Source organism: Drosophila mauritiana, chromosome 3L, assembly GCF_004382145.1.
Source record: "Drosophila mauritiana strain mau12 chromosome 3L, ASM438214v1, whole genome shotgun sequence".
Lineage (NCBI taxonomy): Eukaryota > Metazoa > Arthropoda > Insecta > Diptera > Drosophilidae > Drosophila > Drosophila mauritiana.
This window is the reverse complement of record NC_046669.1, coordinates 18,531,694-18,549,411: the sequence shown is the minus strand read 5'-3', so window position 1 is coordinate 18,549,411 and position 17,718 is coordinate 18,531,694. Positions and strand designations below refer to the sequence as shown.

The window sequence follows — 17,718 nt, the reverse complement described above, 5'->3', positions numbered from 1 at the left end:
GGGCGAATCGAATGCTGCCTCCTTGTCAATTACAGCGACAGTTGCCATGGCCGTCACTCCGTCATCGTCATCGTCATCGTAGGGGCAAATGTCAGGAACCCTTTATATGGTCGGTCGGTCGGTGGGTCAGTCACATACGAGCATGAACAGGAACTCCGCCCATCGAATTGCTGGGCCGGCAGACATGTTCCACTCGTTTTTGGGTAATTACATTTGCAGCCCGTCTGTCCTGTCCGCCGACTTTTGTCAAATACAAAGCGGCAAAATGTTGTGCGAATTTCGGCAGAACAAAGTGCTGGGGTTGGGGTTGGGATTCGGATGCGAAACCGGAGTAAACATAAATCAATATCATCGGCTACAGGGCGGACAGACCCCGACATCAATCAGGGGCCCGCATCCGAAATGTAGGGAGCGCAGGAGACGCGCGGCGCGTCTCCTCCTGAAATTAAGACGATGGATCAATGTATGACGAAGGCAACACAAAGGAGGGTCCGACAAAGAAAGAGACAAGACCCAGACCGAAACCCTTCTGTTAGAAGGAGGTTCCCTCCGCCGCCTTTGCGCAGCCCCTTCTCGATCCCCTGCCCCTGCGTTCGATCGCGTGTTCTTCTTCAATTACAGCGCCATTATACCGAAAGCCGAAAACGTTTTACGGTGCGAAAGCCTGCGGACCCCGAGGGCAAAGTTAACCCCTTGAGAACGGTCCAATCTATAATATCTCTCTTTTGTTATAAATTTTAAAACGTTATTTTTAAGAACATAACTCTATCTTAATGTTTAATTAGAACTAAAGACATATCTTTGCGAATGGAACATTAAGGTATGCGAAGGTTTTGCTAGTTTAATCTTGGAAATAGTAGTAATAGTATTAATTTAGCTTCTTGAAATTTGATAATATTTTATATTATTCATAAATATACTAGGAACACAGTTGATGTTTCCAGTTACTAAATCTTTAGATACTAAACGAAATTTAACACAATATTTGTAATATATTTAACGTTTTAAAAATATTTTATTTTATATCCATAAATACACTGATATTCCAAGTTGGCCCATTGGTCATCAGTGGGTTAAAGGCAAGCCGATCACCGCGGGTTCCTTCCACTTGCTTTCGATCGCCGAAGAAAGAAAGAGCTTTGTGTTTCTTCATCTTTTTTTGCCTCTGCGGCGTAATTCAGGATTCTCCTTGCTCTGTTATTATCGGCGGGTTTGAGCTTGGGTTTGGGGTTACTTTTTGGTTGGTGGTGGTTGCTTGGTTGGTAATTGCCCTGATGTTCAAGCTCAGCAGGCGGCTTCTTCTGCGTGGCGAAAATTGGGGCAGGGGCAGCGGTCGAGATCAAATTTAAAAACAATCAAATTTTTTTCTGCTGCGGCTATGCATAGAGGCAAATTAAAACCGGGTATTATCCAAACACGTGTATAATCAAAAACCGATGGTGGAGGCAGTAACAACCAGTCAAAATTCAGCTTGAAAGGTGTAGCCAAAAGAAAGCTCTGAATTTGGGGCGTGGAAATCGTTGCAATCAAATATGTTGCTCTAATAATTGCTTCTTTGTATGCAATATTTAAAAACACTTGGCTTTGGTTGGAAAAAAAACACGAATAATATATTTCTCAAATTGCTAGTATGTAATTTAGATGCTGCACACTTAATGTGTTTAAAAAAATAATAAAAAATTATTATTATTATTATTATTTATATATATTATTATTTTTTATTAATTTAATTTATTTATTTTTATTAATTTTTCCACTGTTAAATTGTTATTCGTTTTATAGAAAGTAAAAAATTATTACAAATTTATTTATCGTGTTAAAATATATACAAATTTTTATATATCTTGAAATATCTCCTACTTGTAATGAACCAGAATTCCAACATACCCTTTTCGAATAGAAAAAGAGATAACACGCCTTTACAAATTTCGAGTTCGAAATTGAGAGAACGTGTTCGAAAGAGAAAGAGCGGCGCTCGAAGGCGAGTTTCGAACAACGGGCAACGTTTCGATTCTCGAACGTCTCGCATTCAGATTGTTTTCGTCCGTTGATTCGAAAAGACGTGTGAACTGAGACTCGGAGATACAGCGGAAAGTATCTAGAAGATACGCGTAGTTTGGCCCACCAAAACAACTACTGACCGAACGGATTGTTGTGGCCCAGTGAAGTTATCGTTGAAATTGGAAATTGATCAAATGAATAAATGTATCCGCGAGATACGCCCAGTGAAGTTTTAATTTTCTAGCCGGAGAGAAAAATCAAGTGTGAAAAGCAAAAAGGAAAAACGAAAAACCGCCCCCACAACAATAATAAAAACAACCGGTACACCACCCCCCGAAAAATTGACGTCGCCGTCGCCCTCGTCGCAATCGTTTGGAAATAAATCGTGTTTTTGCATTTGTTGTTTTTTGTTGTTTATACGCCAAGTTATTTACGTCGTCGCAAAGCAAAAAGCAAAAATTGAATAAATAACAACAAAACGGCTGGCGAAAAACAAATCGAGTCGGCGAAAATGTTTTACAATTAAAATTACGCGCGCAGCGGGCACAAAGGTACCAATATACGAGTGCGAGCGCGAGTACGAGTATCTGCAAGATACACACACACGTAGATCAAATAAAGCAGCGCAATATGCGCAAATTAAACTAAAATGCAGCACATCAGAGCTGTAAAAACTTTTACGACAGCGACTACGACTGGTAACTTGCCACCCGCACAGTCGAAAATAATACCAGATACAAATTAAGGTCGCCCAGCGGCAGCGCATAAACACGGTGGAACGGGAAGTGGCTGTGGAAGTGGAAGTGGCTGCGGAGGATTCTCTCGCCTCCTACCTGGAGTATATTAGTCTCAGTCCTCAGATCCTTACACAAAAGGATAGCCAGCCAGGGAGCGCAGAACGCACACACAAGGGCCGTAAAACATTTTGGGCTGCTGCTGCTGTACTGCAGGTCTCCTCCTCCCAGGACTCGTAAATTTCCAGCCCAACCACCACCACCAGCAACAACCAACACCACCGCCCGAAAACGGAAAATAGAAACACCGAAAAATCCAAGACACCGCCAAGTAACTGCATCCTCAACCCGCTTGTATATATAGATATATATATATAGGTACATATATCCGGGCAGCGATGGCGGGCAACATTGTCAAATGGTGGAAGCATAAAATTCTCGGCGGCTACAAACAATTCTCAGGTAAGCGAAAGCCAAGCGTTCTCAACTTGTTTAGTGAATTTCCAGATAGTTGGCAGCAGATATGGAAAAGATGGATGTTAATGCTCTCGTGGGCAGAGACAGCTGGGCGATAGCATTCAGGGAAACAATTTGTTGGCCACAGTCAAGTAAATTAAATTGAAATATTGAGTGCGTCAGGGATTCACAGGAAGATAACTTATAGATTGGAGGGTTCTCCATGTGAAGAAAGTGGGTTAGGAATATATAATTATTATTAAAATAATGGTCTATTCCTATATCCACCTACCTGAAACCAAAACCACTAATCCATGCAGAATGTTTTCCTTATTCATTTTCCCGTGACTACTTATCGAAGGCCATTCCCATTAACATACGACTATCTGGGCCGAAGATCTAAAATATTACCTTCTCCCAAACAATTGTTCACTCACCCGCACACAGATATGGATTTGTGTGTGTGTATGTAGCATTACCATTCGAATTCATTGAGTCAAGGGCTTCTCCCACATCCTTTTCCAATAATTACGGCGAACAACTAAAAGTTGAAAATAAAATGTAGGCAATCGACCGGCTGCATTTTTATCTGGAAGATACACAGCCGTTCGTTCGCTTGTGGTCTTTGGAAATGGAAATGAAAATGGGTAGGAGAATGCCGGAGCAGCGACACACAAAAATAGAACGGAAAATCGGGCATGGTGCTGAAGAAGAAAAACACAACGGCAGGGCAGATCAAAAGGAAAGCGACCCATGGAAAATAAATAGAATTTTTTTTGGAAGCAGATCGAAGGGATCGGGATCGCGATCGCGATCAATAGAACGTTTCGCCTTGGCTCCTGCTGCTGCTTAGAGATCGGCTCCTTAGTCATGGGTAGAGCATATCATGGACGTAAATAAACAAGGCCCGTGTTTCCAAAGTGGGATCCGATCCGAATTGGAAATGGACGACCGAATCGGACGACCTTTCTGCCAAACGAGCAACGTTGATGTCCGAATCGCTGAAGTAACATCAATCAATCAATGTTCCCTGGGTTCCTTTTTTCTGTCCACAAATTCATTGGAAATATTCTGGGGCCCCCATCCACCTCTTTACTTTTCTCGAGTCTTCTTTTTTTCCATTGGTTTGGTTTGTTTTGTTTTGCTTTGAAGCCCCAGAGAGAGATTTCCTCCGCATCGGCATCGGCTGGCAATTGGTCTGCGCCAATTAAATGCCAGGCCAACACTTTGAACCCTTTGCAGGACGACAAGCCCCGTACACTAATTGCTGGCAGATGCAGGGGGAATTCAAAGGAAACCTCCAAAGGCACACCGAAGCATGCAACTTCAAAGAAAGCAGCCTCGAAAACACTACACAACAACAAACGGGAAGAGAGTCGTACAAAAAATGAAAATCAAGCGAATTGAAATGCCGACGCCGTTTAAAAACAACGTACGAACATTTCTTACCTGTTGCAGGTAAAACCGAAGGCAAGTCGATGCCGCAATGGAGGTGGAGTTGGCCCGTTGCTGATGGGTGCACTGGGAAAAAATTCCATTGTTTTGTGACACTTTAATCCTAGGTCATTACATTAATAATAGATCATTTAAGTAATGGGCAAAATTATAAGAGAAAAGTGTAATTTAGTAAAATATTATATTAATATAAATCCAAAATGTCAAAAGTGGTTGCACAGACTGTTTAGTGTCTGCCATGAATAATTACCATACACTTACCACAATATATATGCTGGTTGTAACGAATGTAACAAATATTAAATATTTCCTGTGTAGAAAGCAGCAGCTGCTGCGAGGCCAAGATACCGATGCCGACTCATACACAAAAACCTTTTAAAACCCTCACGTTGATAAAACAACAACAATAACATCGGACATCAGCGGCAGCAAGTCGTCGAGCCGCCGCCGCAAGCAAAAATAATAATAACTGAGCGGCAGGCGGCAGAGTCGTTGCAAGCTCCCCATTCCGTACCCAATCCCCCACTCCATCCAGCCGCAGCCCCAACTCCGACCAAAACTGAGAAACTCCCCAACTCCATCTCGAAGATACATCCACATCCACATCCAACCAGTTCCGCGGCCAGGCCAACTATGCCAAACATCTCAGCAGCGGCTACACAAAAGCGGTTTAGAGACCAACCGACGATCGACAGACGGACAGATGGACGGACGGACTTTCAGACAGACGGACGGACCGAGGAACGGCGATCCAGCGATCCAGCGAGCGTACTCTGTTTGTATCTTTGAGATACACACCGCGCCGATGCTGCGACTGCCAAGCTGCGCTTTGCGCTCTGTTCAAAAGATGCGCTTTTTGCTTTGAGGCGCGGCACCAGAGGCCGTCGTGCACAGTGGTTGAAAATAGTGTGTTTGAATGGGGATTATCGTGGGCACTTACGGGCGGCGAAGAAATGAAACCCAAAACTGAGAGGCCATTGAGGTTCGAAAGATTTTAAGCAGATTAAATTGGATTTAATAGACACGTTGTAAAGATGCATTTAAGCCATACTTACAAGTGGGATCCGCATATTTTGTAGAGCATATGTAGCATCCTAAATTATTGTACCTGTGGCTTATTATAACTAAAAAGGTTTTCATCAAAATATACTTATATTTATATCTCTCGGTCATGCATATAACATTTATTTATGCTTATTGCTCATTTGGTAGTGCACTTGTGACCACTGTATCTTCTGCGGGTTTCACAACGCTCGCCTTGGCTTTTCTTCGATGCCGTGCTGTTGCTGTTATTATTATGGCTGTGGTTGTTGTGAATTACGGTAGAAGGCAACAGGCGAATCGCGTCGGCATTGCCTTCATGACAGGCCGAAAGCAACGTGGCTCGAACCGCACCGGGCTCAAATCGCAGCCCCGAGGTCCGGGAAGCGGGCACCAGCTCTAGCTGCCACTACCAACTTTGACTTGGCACTTTTTGGCTGATCCGCAGAACTCGAGAACCGGAGGGGAATGGATTGGGGCATGCTTATGGGTATGGGTATGGGGATGGCCAGGGAGCAATAGCCTGGTATAAGCAATTTTCGTAATATTAGCCAGGAAGTTGCCGCTCTGCCTTTCGATATGCCAGCGACCCTATATGGCCGGTTCGGTTGCGTTTGGATCGGTCGGTTCGGATCGTCCAGATCCGATGGGTATTTCGCCTTGTTTTGGGTTTTGGTCCACCGCAATGGACTGGTTTTTCGAAGGTGGCTGCCAAGCCAAGCCAAACCCAACCGAACCGAACCAAAACAATGCTGTGCCGCCTTGTGCCAAAAGATAAAAAGCTGTTAGCTCGTAGCTTCTGCATTTCTGCAGGCCTCGTCTTCCCCGGGGGTTGGGGCCACTCAAGATATATGTAATGACTTTTGAGGTTTTTGTTTTGGTCATCGGCTTTTGTTTGTGTTGATTTAGCAATTGGCTCTCGGGGCACTTCTTGGAATTATGCCGCACTTAGGCCGCCCTTCGTCCGCCGGGCCATAACTTTGGCCTAAAAAACAAAGCGCAGGCTTTCATTAGGGGGTCATAACTTTAACAGAAACGTTACAACGAGATAAAGATACAAATAAGCGATGAAAACGTAAAACCCATTATAGTTGTAAATATGTTTCAATACATGAAGCAAGCAAATCAAAGAACAGTCCAAACTTTTATAATTATTAATACAAATTGCTTTCCAAACAAGAAAACCAACTAGCACTTTCAAAAGGAAAACACGTTCTAAGCAAATATTTACGGAAACTCTGTTGCCGGTTTGTTCCAATAACTCATAACTCTGATGGAAGAACCGTGTTGGCTCTTCTTCTTTGCGAATTATACATATACATATACGAGGGTCGGTACCTCTGACGTCTGATTGATAAGCGAACCCCCGCGCCTTATCTTAATAATATTTAATGCATGGCAAGGCGAAGCGTGGCGAGGCCGGAGCGAAAAGTGTTGTCACCAAGGGGGGAAGGGTGAAATATGCGGGCGATGGGGGCTATGGGTGCTATGGGGGGCCAGGGGTATAGTTTGTGTATAGTGAAAATGAAATTGAAAATAATACAAAACGCTTTGTCGGTCATTAGCTTTGAGTGGACGCCGCCACCGCCGCTCTTTGCCGCTTTCGAGTATTTTTTTTTTGGGGATAGTCGCGTCATTTGTGCGCTCGGTTTGCTTTGGGTTCGGTTCGGTTCGGTTTGGTTTTGATTATGTCAAAGCGAAAAAGCCGCCAAACATATGTGCCTCCTGCCTGCCTTTGAGGAAAGCGGCCTGGGAAACTTTTGGGGAAGACCCCAAAAAAGTGGAAACTATGGATTTTATTTAGCGAAAGGGGAGGAAGTTCTTGAGAGAGCAATTCACTATCAGCACCGCTGTATTCAGTAATCAAGCCTTGTAAAATATATATATTGTATAATACATTCGATTATGATTTATTCCTTTTAACATTTTAAAATACCATACAAAGCCTTCAAGTTCTATTGCAGCACATTCTTGGCTAGTTTGGCAATCTTTTTCCATTATAACGACTACGTGCCATGTCCACGCATATATGGAAATGATCAGTATTTAATGATTTTCCATTTTATCTCACTAAAGCGGAGTGCCAGGCGGTTTTTCAGGGGGGCGATAAAACAAAAGGCGACTAACAAACAGAAAACCAGCGAACCAAGCCAACTGACAACAAAGCGAACTATGGATACCCGTAGTATCTGTGTGTGAATCTGACAGAATGTGGGTGTGTGTGTGTGTGGGGGGGTATTTGGGTGCCTCTGCCTCTTTTTGTGTATGCGTGTCAACGGCACACACAGACACTTTCCGCTTTTGAAGTGGCTTTTAATTGATAAAAAGCAAAAAAAAAAAAAGAAAAAAAAATCGAGAGGAGAGTTTAAACCGTAGCGCGCAACGACACAAAAAATGGGCATTACACATACGCCATGGTGGCTGTGCCGGAAAATTGAGAGCTGATAGCAGCAGGAAAAGCTGGAAAAGCAGCTGCACCACCATTACCACCGCCAGCAACATCAACGACAACGACATTGATATTAATTCCCACGCTGTTGATGCGAAAGTGCTCCGCTCCTCTGGACGGGATTTATTTTCGGGTCTGGAACCGCATCCTCCCGTCCCGTCCATTCCATTCCGCTCCGCTCCGTCCACCTAGTTAAATGATAAAAAAGGTGTTGCAGTGAAAAGGTTGGGTGTCGCGGCAGAGATACTTTAAAATGCAAGAGCTCCGCAACAATAGAAGCTAAGTGCTTTGAGAACGAGAATAGATAATGGATGGTTTGCAGCCGCATGATGGCAGTTTTGTTGGAAATTTTTTGCCCGGGTGCTGGGTAATTATTCCGAAAATCCCAAGACTCAATTCACGCAGACATAAGCTTTCCATACTGCTATCTCGTAAATACGTTCATTTCCAACCGAATTTCAAAAGGCCTTTCAGGGGAAACCAAAAATCCAGACTAATATAATTTGTGACTTCAAAGGCTGCTTCAAAGGGAACTTGTCAAAGGAAAATCATAATTCTCTTAGCTTTGAGTTCACCAGCTCTTGCCACAGTTTTCCCACACGCTCTCTCTCTCTGGACCAAAAATAAAATGAAATAAAATAAAAGTTCCATTTCCTTCAATCGTCTGCCGCAGACAAAAATTAAACTGTTATGTTGCCGGCCTCTGCCAATTTATAGAAAATTTCCAATTGTGATTATTGATTATTCATTTCCTCCGCCGAACGATGGCTTCAACTCGAGCTTCAGCATCAGGTTCCAGCTTTATTTTCATCTTGGTCTGGCGCACCTACATTTCGACTTGGGATTGGGACTGGGATTGCTTAACCCACTCTGGCCGCCGTTCCGGTTCCTCCTCCGCTCGCCAGGGGTTAAGTTGAGTCGTCTGTGGAGTCGGCATCATCATCATCATCATCGAAATGGTAAATTGGACTGCAGAGTTTTCGTATTGGAATTGCTGGGATTGTGTTGTATTGTACAATAGTTTTTTTTCCATACCATTCTACCATTCCCTTTCCCGCATTTTGGGTTATTGTCGGGATTGGATTGCTTTTGTGTGGAGGGGGCTGGATTGGGGGTAATCATAACGGGTCGCTTGTTAACATGCTACATTAAATTTTTATCAAGAGCCATGGCAACAGCAATCGTGGCGCACATCTACATCTACAGGCCATTGGCACAGCTTACATAAATATCATAAATATCCAAAATAATGATGTTGTTTGTTATTGTTGTTGTACTCTCGATTATTATGATTATTGTGGAACGGCTGCAATGTAGCATGATTAACACAATCCCGGTGGCAAGCTCAGGGCCCAAAGGGAAACAATCGGCTTGAATAGAACCTAAAAGCATCGAACTCTGCTCCCCCCAACCACGGATCCCCCCATCCCCTTACCCTTAAACATACATTACAAATAATCATAATAACAATGGACCCTCATTGCCTGTAAAGATTTTCGGTACCACTGACCAACTGGGAAAATTGTTTGAGGAAGTGAAGAGGGTTTCGTTGTTATTGTTGCCGTTGTGGGTGTGGTCAGAGCGGCATAAAAAAGCGTTAAATTACAACATGAAAAATGCCCACGAGCAGTACTTAAAGCCTTTTCAAAAATAAAGCCGGAGTGGAGGGAAAGTTGTGCATTGGCCAGTCTTTAAGAAGTGTTAATTAGGAGAAAGTATACGAATTATTGCTATGCTACTAGACAGCACTATTGGTAATATTCATGGAAACCTAAATATTTTATATTTTATTTTTAAACCTAAATATCTACAAAAGTGAGGAATATTCTAGATCACCAAATCAAGAGACCCTCTAAAGAACTCTGACCAAAAGACTAGACCCCAACCTTCAAGAGGTCATATATCAAGTTTCCCATTACCGCAAATAAGAGGAAATATCTATGGAAACCTCGTTAGGAGTTCGGACCGTTGTATTGAGTAAATATAGCTTTATAAATTATTTCCATGATTTATATAATATTTATTGCACAAAGCGAAGACCATAACAATAAACATAATGACAGGACAAACAACAACAAACAAACAGCATGTACACATGCACATGCGGATACTTTAATGTATTTACGAAGTTGGAGTTTGTCCGAATGACGAAAAGTTTTAATCGCTTTGGGGGCGGAGCAATGGGGCAATGGAGGGCGGACTCCTATCCATTTGGGGGCTTTATCATACATTCAACTCGCTATCGGCCGTACCACGTCATAAATTTGTAGCGCCAATTAATCACTTTTCCAGCGGTCGGGACTGAGGGTAAAGTTTTCGTTTGACTGCATTGCAGTGCAGTCTATTGAATAATTGATGCATCTTGCAGATACATTAAAAATGAGCGTACTCAGAGATACAGAGCGCGAGCAAGGCCCACATAAATATATTTATTTCTGTACAATGTGCATATGAAATGCCAACAAGCTGTCAATTTCAATTCATTAAAGACTCCGTGAGACGTGTGGGAAAAAACGACAGCAACAAGTTGAGATAGAGATACAGCTACAGCTACAGCTACGGATATGGAGCACGCTGAGATACGGATGCGGAAAAGCCAGCAGAAAAGTATCTAGGGTAATGAGAGAATATTTCAAAAAGGACTGCTGCGTGCCGCTGAATTAATGAGGGGATGCAGAAGGGACTGGGGCCCAAAACCCTCGGAGCAAAGATGATAAAAAACTCTTATCAAACAGGAGCCCAACAATTTTTATTGCTTTGACAAATGCCGAGCGGTCCGTCCGCTGATGCTGATATATATATCCATTCTTTTTCGGAGAACTTCAAGTGTTATTTATGTTTGTACAGTTAATTTGCATCTCATTGATGTCGGCCCCGAAAGGGTTTTAGAGCGCTTCAAAGGGTCTCAAAAGATATTTTATGCGTACATAATTAATACTTGGTGCGGTGCGGGCGTTTCGGTGCCTAAGCGGAAATGCGGTCCTAAAAATTCCTCGAATTCCATTCCATGGGCATTGTTCGCCGTAAGCTGGCATTAAATTTTCATGGCTTAAACAGCGGCACGGAATAGGCTTAGGTTTCGACCACTCAGCAGAGCTGCTACCTTTTCTTCTTCAATTTTCCTGCCCTTCGTTTTCCCCTCAATTTTGCTTGGGCTTCTGATTCTGCGGCTGCTGCTGCGTTTTCATCATCGGAGAAACATTTTTCTCTTGAATTTCTGTCGGCGGCCATATAATTAAGGTGCACACGGCAAAATATGAGTGCAACGCAACACTTTGTGGCCAGGGCTCGAAGGGAAAAAGGGAAAGAGAACCTGCAATTTGCTCTGGCCAGGACTGGGACTCTCGGCCTCGGAATCACCAGGTGAAGCCACCAGTCGGTCGGTCGGAGATCCAGGCTCAAAGTTTCCCCGATGCGACCACGATGCTCATTAAAAAGCCACGTAAATACACGGAAATACAGTGGAATGGGAATTCGATGTCCCACTGTAAAGCCTTAATACTCTTCCATCTAATATTTAAAAACTGACAAAAAAAATTAAATAAATTTCAATATTTTTAAAATATAAACATACAGTATGTTTACATTTCTTGCTAAACTTCAATTCATATCTAATTATTTTTATAATTCATTTTAAATGAATCAGCAAATTAGTTGCATGTTAAATATACTACTTCCCCTTTTTTCCGGTGTATTTACAAAACCTGACCAACAAATTGAAGCTGCTTGGTTAACGGGGAGTAACTAAGGGGTGCCGTGCCCCAAAAGTGCTACAGTTAATGGGCAGCAAACAGTCCCGGGTCCTCGACATCGTGTCTGTGTTAATTTGATATGCTGCAGGCTGCCCAAGAAGAAGGTATCCGAGTGGGCGGAGGAGGGGGAGTGGCAGGGGCAGTGGGCGGAGGAGGAGGGGCTGCCAGGAAGCGGCAAGGAGCCATCTGTCAGTCGGAGTTATGGCAAATGCTCTTTAGATTGCGTTACTTTTTTGGTCTTTTGATGAATTTCGTTTGTAGATGACTTAAAAGGGAATTCTTAATAAGCTTTAAGTTAATAATGCGCAAAAATGTTGTCAAAACTTTATTATGGATAGTAGGGGCTAAAGAAACCTGAGTTTAAGTGCACCTATTTAGATATTTTAAATTTGAATTTTTCTATACCATCTATTTATATAAATATAAATTTTCCATACATTTATACACTATTTTGTGCTTGCATAGTAATATATATATATATTTCCTATGTACATTACCTCACCTAACAATATCCGAAAGTCCAACGAACAACTTTCTACGCCGCCTCGTAATCAGATATCTGTTTTGGCCCTACACCAACTGCTCGGCGAGCATTTAATGCAATTTATTTAATTAGTTTTCTGAGGAAGTTCGCCTGTCTTTTGTGTTTCTGCCTTCGTGAAGGGTATTATGTGTCTGTCGTTGTCGTTGGATAATATACATTTCCGGCAACGCAATCGCGAGAGACACCCTTCAGCGACGCCCCCGTTCGAAAATAGTCAAAAAATTCCACGAGCTGAAATGCGCTCATAATTCACTTCACAGGCGACTGGGAATAACAAGGTTTTGACGTTTATGAATTGATCATTATGCTAAATTGTGATTTGTAGCGTTCAAATTACAAATTTGTTACATATTCTTTTCCCAGCCCACCTTCTCCACTGGGGTTCCTGGGTTCGGAATGTTTGCGCCAATTTCAGCCAACCACAAATCATTTTTCGACTCCTATATACCAATTTCAGCCAACCACAAATCATTTTTCGACTCCTATATACATACATCTGTATACGAGTATGTATATATACGGATCGGTTTATCTGGCCCCCATTTTTGCTCTGTGCGTTATAAAAATTGACTTTTCGCAAAACGATAAACAAGAAATACGGCGAAGCAGGGAGGTTCGCATATTTACGCATAATTTGTGTGGCCCCCATTCCGATAATAAAAATGGGGTACCCGAGGAGGCCAAAAATATGCATAAAGTAGTGGAAGAAGGGGGGAAAGGCCAGGGGATCTGAGGAAATGCAGTTTTTCCTAGCGCTCGAGGTACTCCTTGAGGTGCTATAAAAAGATGAACGGGTAAAGTCTCAACTTATAATGAATGAAAACAGCTGAAGAGACTTAAACTATCTGGGATGCTGGGGGATTTGTGTATTTATGAGCATAGTCCTATGTGGAATTCATAGGTTATTAAATTGCAAAAAGTTGGTTTAAAGTATTAAATCCCAATAGCTTTCTTCGGCAATTCACGAATAGTTTTACTATGAAGTCATCGCTAGCTCAATTTAATGGCACACATTTGTAAAGTTTTTGTATCTGCCAAATGTATCTGAGTGGTGCGACATTCTTTTGCCTCATATAGATGCCACCATTTGCATTCCAAGCAACCTTTCCCACTTCCTCCAGTGATGTCCAGATCGCCGTGAAATATTCGAGATAATGCCCATACATCAACTGTCGCTCTGAACCCTCGTTTATCGGAGATCTAGCGTATTTCTGCCACGAATATTTGGCCGCTTACTCATACAGCATTTCATTCAAGCTGCCAGGCAAAACATTTGCCTAATTATCCGCTTCAGAGGCCAAAGATACAGAACCGGCTCAGGGCTAAGCCGAAACGGAGTTCCTGGAAAACCTGACACATTGTTAGCAGCTATAAAAACGTCAAGGAGATCCATGGTCGGATAGGCAGGACACATGGCGAGCACAGTCTTTCCAGGGATTTTCATGGCAAACAGAACAGCATGACACATGCACGGCAAGGAAACTACGATTTCGATTGCAGCTAATGATGGCAGCGGAGTAGCGTCGTGTGTGTCTTCAGGAGATTCCTCCGTATCCCACTCCAATGGCAATTGATTTTAATTTCCATATGTGTGTGTTCCCCTGCAACTGCACTGTCGAAAATGAGTCTGAAATCATTAAGAACAGATGTGTAATTGATTCATTCTTTGGGTTTTCACCACATTTTATTATGATATGTGATCAAATAATTTCAAATTATTATAAATATTTTTTTAAATATTTATATTACATGTGACTTTCTCTCAGTGTTTGCGAGTGTGTGTTCGGCGGTTGTTAAAACTTCCGCTGCAGCCCCGGTCGGAGAATAAACCGCATCCACATCACAGCTGCTCCAAAATGCGGCGCCGACGATTTTGTGCCTCTTTCCCTCTGGATCCCATCCCTTGGTAATGTTGCTCGGATCCAGCTTCTTCTCCTCTCCTCTCCACGTCTTCCGCCGCCATCATTAGCTCTTCTTCTGTGCACTTCCGTTCCGCACACACACACACACACAATCGCATGGAAAAAGTGACCCAACTGATGGGCAGGTGTTGCCGTTATGCTGGCATTTTGTGGTCTCCGAATGCGGTTGGAATCGGATGAAATCGGTTGCATCGGTTCCAGGGAGCCGCCATGGGTGTGGTCCCACCGATAAAGGCGAAATACATTTCAATTCCGAGTGGAAGGGCCCGATTAGGCCGATTCCAGATACCGTAAGTGCCCAGCTGTCATTAGAGCGGGATGTTGTGTTGTGGCCACGGGAAAGGTTCCACGAAGTGATTGTCTTTCTTTTCCCCTTCAAAAGACCTTATTGTGATTGATTGATTGATGAGGCAGCAGTCTGGAATTGGAACTGAGGCTCAGAGTGATTAGGAAAGAGATCATAGGCGAAGACACAATGAGGAATGTGCATGTTACATGGAAAGTACTGACGCATTGTCTATAGTTATAGGAACCTGAATTGTTATTCATTGTGGTTTGGAAAGAAAGGTTAAGCCGGTATCGAATGACAAGATTGAGTGGGTTCAAAACAAAGTACTTTTCAACGTGATTGGTTGCTCGCCCTTATAAATGAAAGTGAGGCCATTAAAATATTTTAAAAATTTATAAGACATTGGGTTTAAGTATAGAGGTATAAAAGTACACCTTAATGGTTATAATGTTGTATAAATATATTGCAATATGGAAAACCTTCTTCTAAAAGAAAGTATTTTTCCATGAGCATGCAGCAGGATAAGGGTTCTGCTTTGTTAACCCTTGACCCAACCATTCTATCTTTATCCCAACGAAATTTGCATAGGGCAAAAACTATCACATGTGGGATCTTGGCATGGGTTTCGAACTCCTCCCTCTGCCTTTTTCCTACTGTCATTCACCACTTGCCGGCTGTCATTTGTAAAATTTATGACTTGCTGTCAATGAAATGCCACCCAACGCGTTCTGCCATTGTTGACACCACACGGAGACACAGGCACAGATACAGATACAAGCACAAGTGCAGATACAGATACAGCCAAGACAAAGGAGCTGGCAATTGAGCGATGTTGTCGCATTGTTGCACATATTTAGCAGCCATTTTCAATTTCATTTGTGCCACAATTTAAAATGCAAAACACAGGCGAGGATGTCTGGGCCCTGGGAATAGAAGGCATTGTATCTGGGATAGGATGGAATATCGGGGGACTTTGACAAATGCCGCCGCCACTTGGCCTAGGTGCTAATGGTTCGCTGGTGGTCGGCTGTCCGGAGTACTCGGACTTTCAGCTCCCTCCGCGGCCGGCTTATTGAAATTGATGAGCGGCCAAGTACGTGGCAGCTTAGCTTAAATCTACCCCAAGCCCCAACCCCAACCATGAACCCCAACCATGAGCCGCATCTCTGTGTTTCTGACGACCCTGGGCCTATAAGCGCAACTCAGTCTGACTTTGACATTGATTGATTGCTCTGGCAGTGTAATTTATATGATTGTATTAGGGGAGTTCGCGGGGTCTTCACTTCTCCACACTTTGTTATTAATAGTTGCGCCGCCTCTGGTTGTTATTTCAACAACAAATTCTGCTGAAAATTGTTTTCGTTTATAAAATATGCCCGGGCAATTCATTTTTAACGGTTCGCCATGCACTTTAGCGCTCTGAATCGGCAAATATTTTGCCACCCAAATCGAGTCCCAAATCCACACAAAAGTTGGAAGATTTTGGGGCGAGAGTGGCTGCAAAATTGATGGCAAGTGCTTACGGGTGAAAAGGTAAACCAGACATACTCTTTGCCAGAGAAGATTAGGCATAAATTGGGGATTATTAAAAACAAGCTATTAGGCGGTCTTAGAAATATCAAATTAAAGGTTGTTGTGAATTTTGATTGATAAATAAGCGCAATACTATATCCGATTTTAAACATTAATTTCTTATATATTTGATGCTGTTTTACCAGTTAGTTTTGCCATTTTCAACAGGACCAGACTCTTGCAATAGCCGAAATTCTTGCCATTTTTGGGCATACCCTTTGGGTAGCCCTGGTGAAAAATATTTCCCAATAGAATTTCATCGAGCTGTGAGTATTTTGCACAAAATTTGATACGTAAAATATGTTCCGGCAGCAGAGCAACAGGACAGGAAAGGTTCTCGATGGGGATATGCATGTCTGTTGTATGGGATAACCGGTCACGTACTGCGGAAAAGCCACGGGCAAGTGCAGCCAGCAATTTTCACACCCACCACAGTCATGCCCCCCTTTTCCACACAACCGAGCAACCCAGCAATTTTGTTTTGGTTTTCGGGGAAAAATTCGCATTTTATTTATGGCAGCAGACGTTTAGCAGCGAAAAGGTGGCGAAGGGAATTTAAGTTGATTTTCAATTTCCAGCAGCTGCTTTAAAAAGTGGCGCTCCGAAATGTTTTGCTTACTTTTTTTTTTGTTTTTAGCTGCCTTTGCAAGTTGTTTTTTATTCCATGTTATTTCTTTTCGGTGCTGCACTAACTTCATTAGGCACGGAGAGACGTCGGAATCTTGAACTTCTGCAGCTGCCCCGGGCGAAAGTTTAATGTCTTTTCTGGCTAATTGAGTAGCCGGCACCGGCAACGGCAGCCACAGACGGACGGATAGAGGACGGATCGACGGACTTTCAGACGGACTTTTTAGACGGACCAAGCGAACCGCACATAAAAAGACCCTGCCAAGTCATGCATCTAATTATGGGCAGCCATTGGGCTTGGGGTTTGGAGGTGTGTTGTGGTTCGATGGGAAGGGATTATGGATGGCTATGGGGATGAGGATGGGGGTACATGTGCTCCGGTATGGCTGGTTAGAGGCAATTAACTGTTACTTACGTTGGCATTTTCCAACCAATTAAAAACGCGGAAAGTTAGCAGACCAAGAAAGCCATTAAAGCTAATGATTTTTCAGTTAGCCATTAGTTTCCGCGTGTTTATGAAGCGATTAGAAGGGATTGTCCTATGGAAAATGTGGGGGGCTAAAAGTGTTGATGCTGCAGGAGCACTAAAGTAATTGCGAAATTTTCAATATTAATTACTAATACCTGTCACACGTTCTTAACAAACTAATCACGCTACATTAACTTTGTATGCAAGTGATTTATCATCCATCCCATCCACCTTCCGGATTTTTCGTACACTACATGACCAACAATGTGAATCGAGCTCATCGATCAACTGGGCCATCCATCAACATTCATTTTTATCCCATCTCGTTTAATTACCTGTTGACTTCCCACGGGGATTCTCTGGGCCAACCCACACGTTCTCTTAATTAAGCTAATCGGGCCAAAGAA

At 42.9% G+C, this 17,718-nt stretch overlaps 1 protein-coding gene across 2 annotated transcripts in view; it reads left to right on the top strand.

The window, feature by feature from the left end:
* The first annotated feature begins 2,039 nt into the window (after positions 1-2,039).
* Positions 2,040-17,718, top strand: part of LOC117141775 (protein naked cuticle) — a 40,869-nt gene continuing 25,190 nt past the window's right edge. For both annotated transcript variants that reach the window (XM_033305405.1, XM_033305407.1), the window contains exon 1: positions 2,040-3,197. In XM_033305405.1, the coding sequence (XP_033161296.1) occupies positions 3,134-3,197 (64 nt within the window). In that variant the 5' untranslated portion in view covers positions 2,040-3,133. The remainder of the gene's footprint in view (positions 3,198-17,718) is intronic.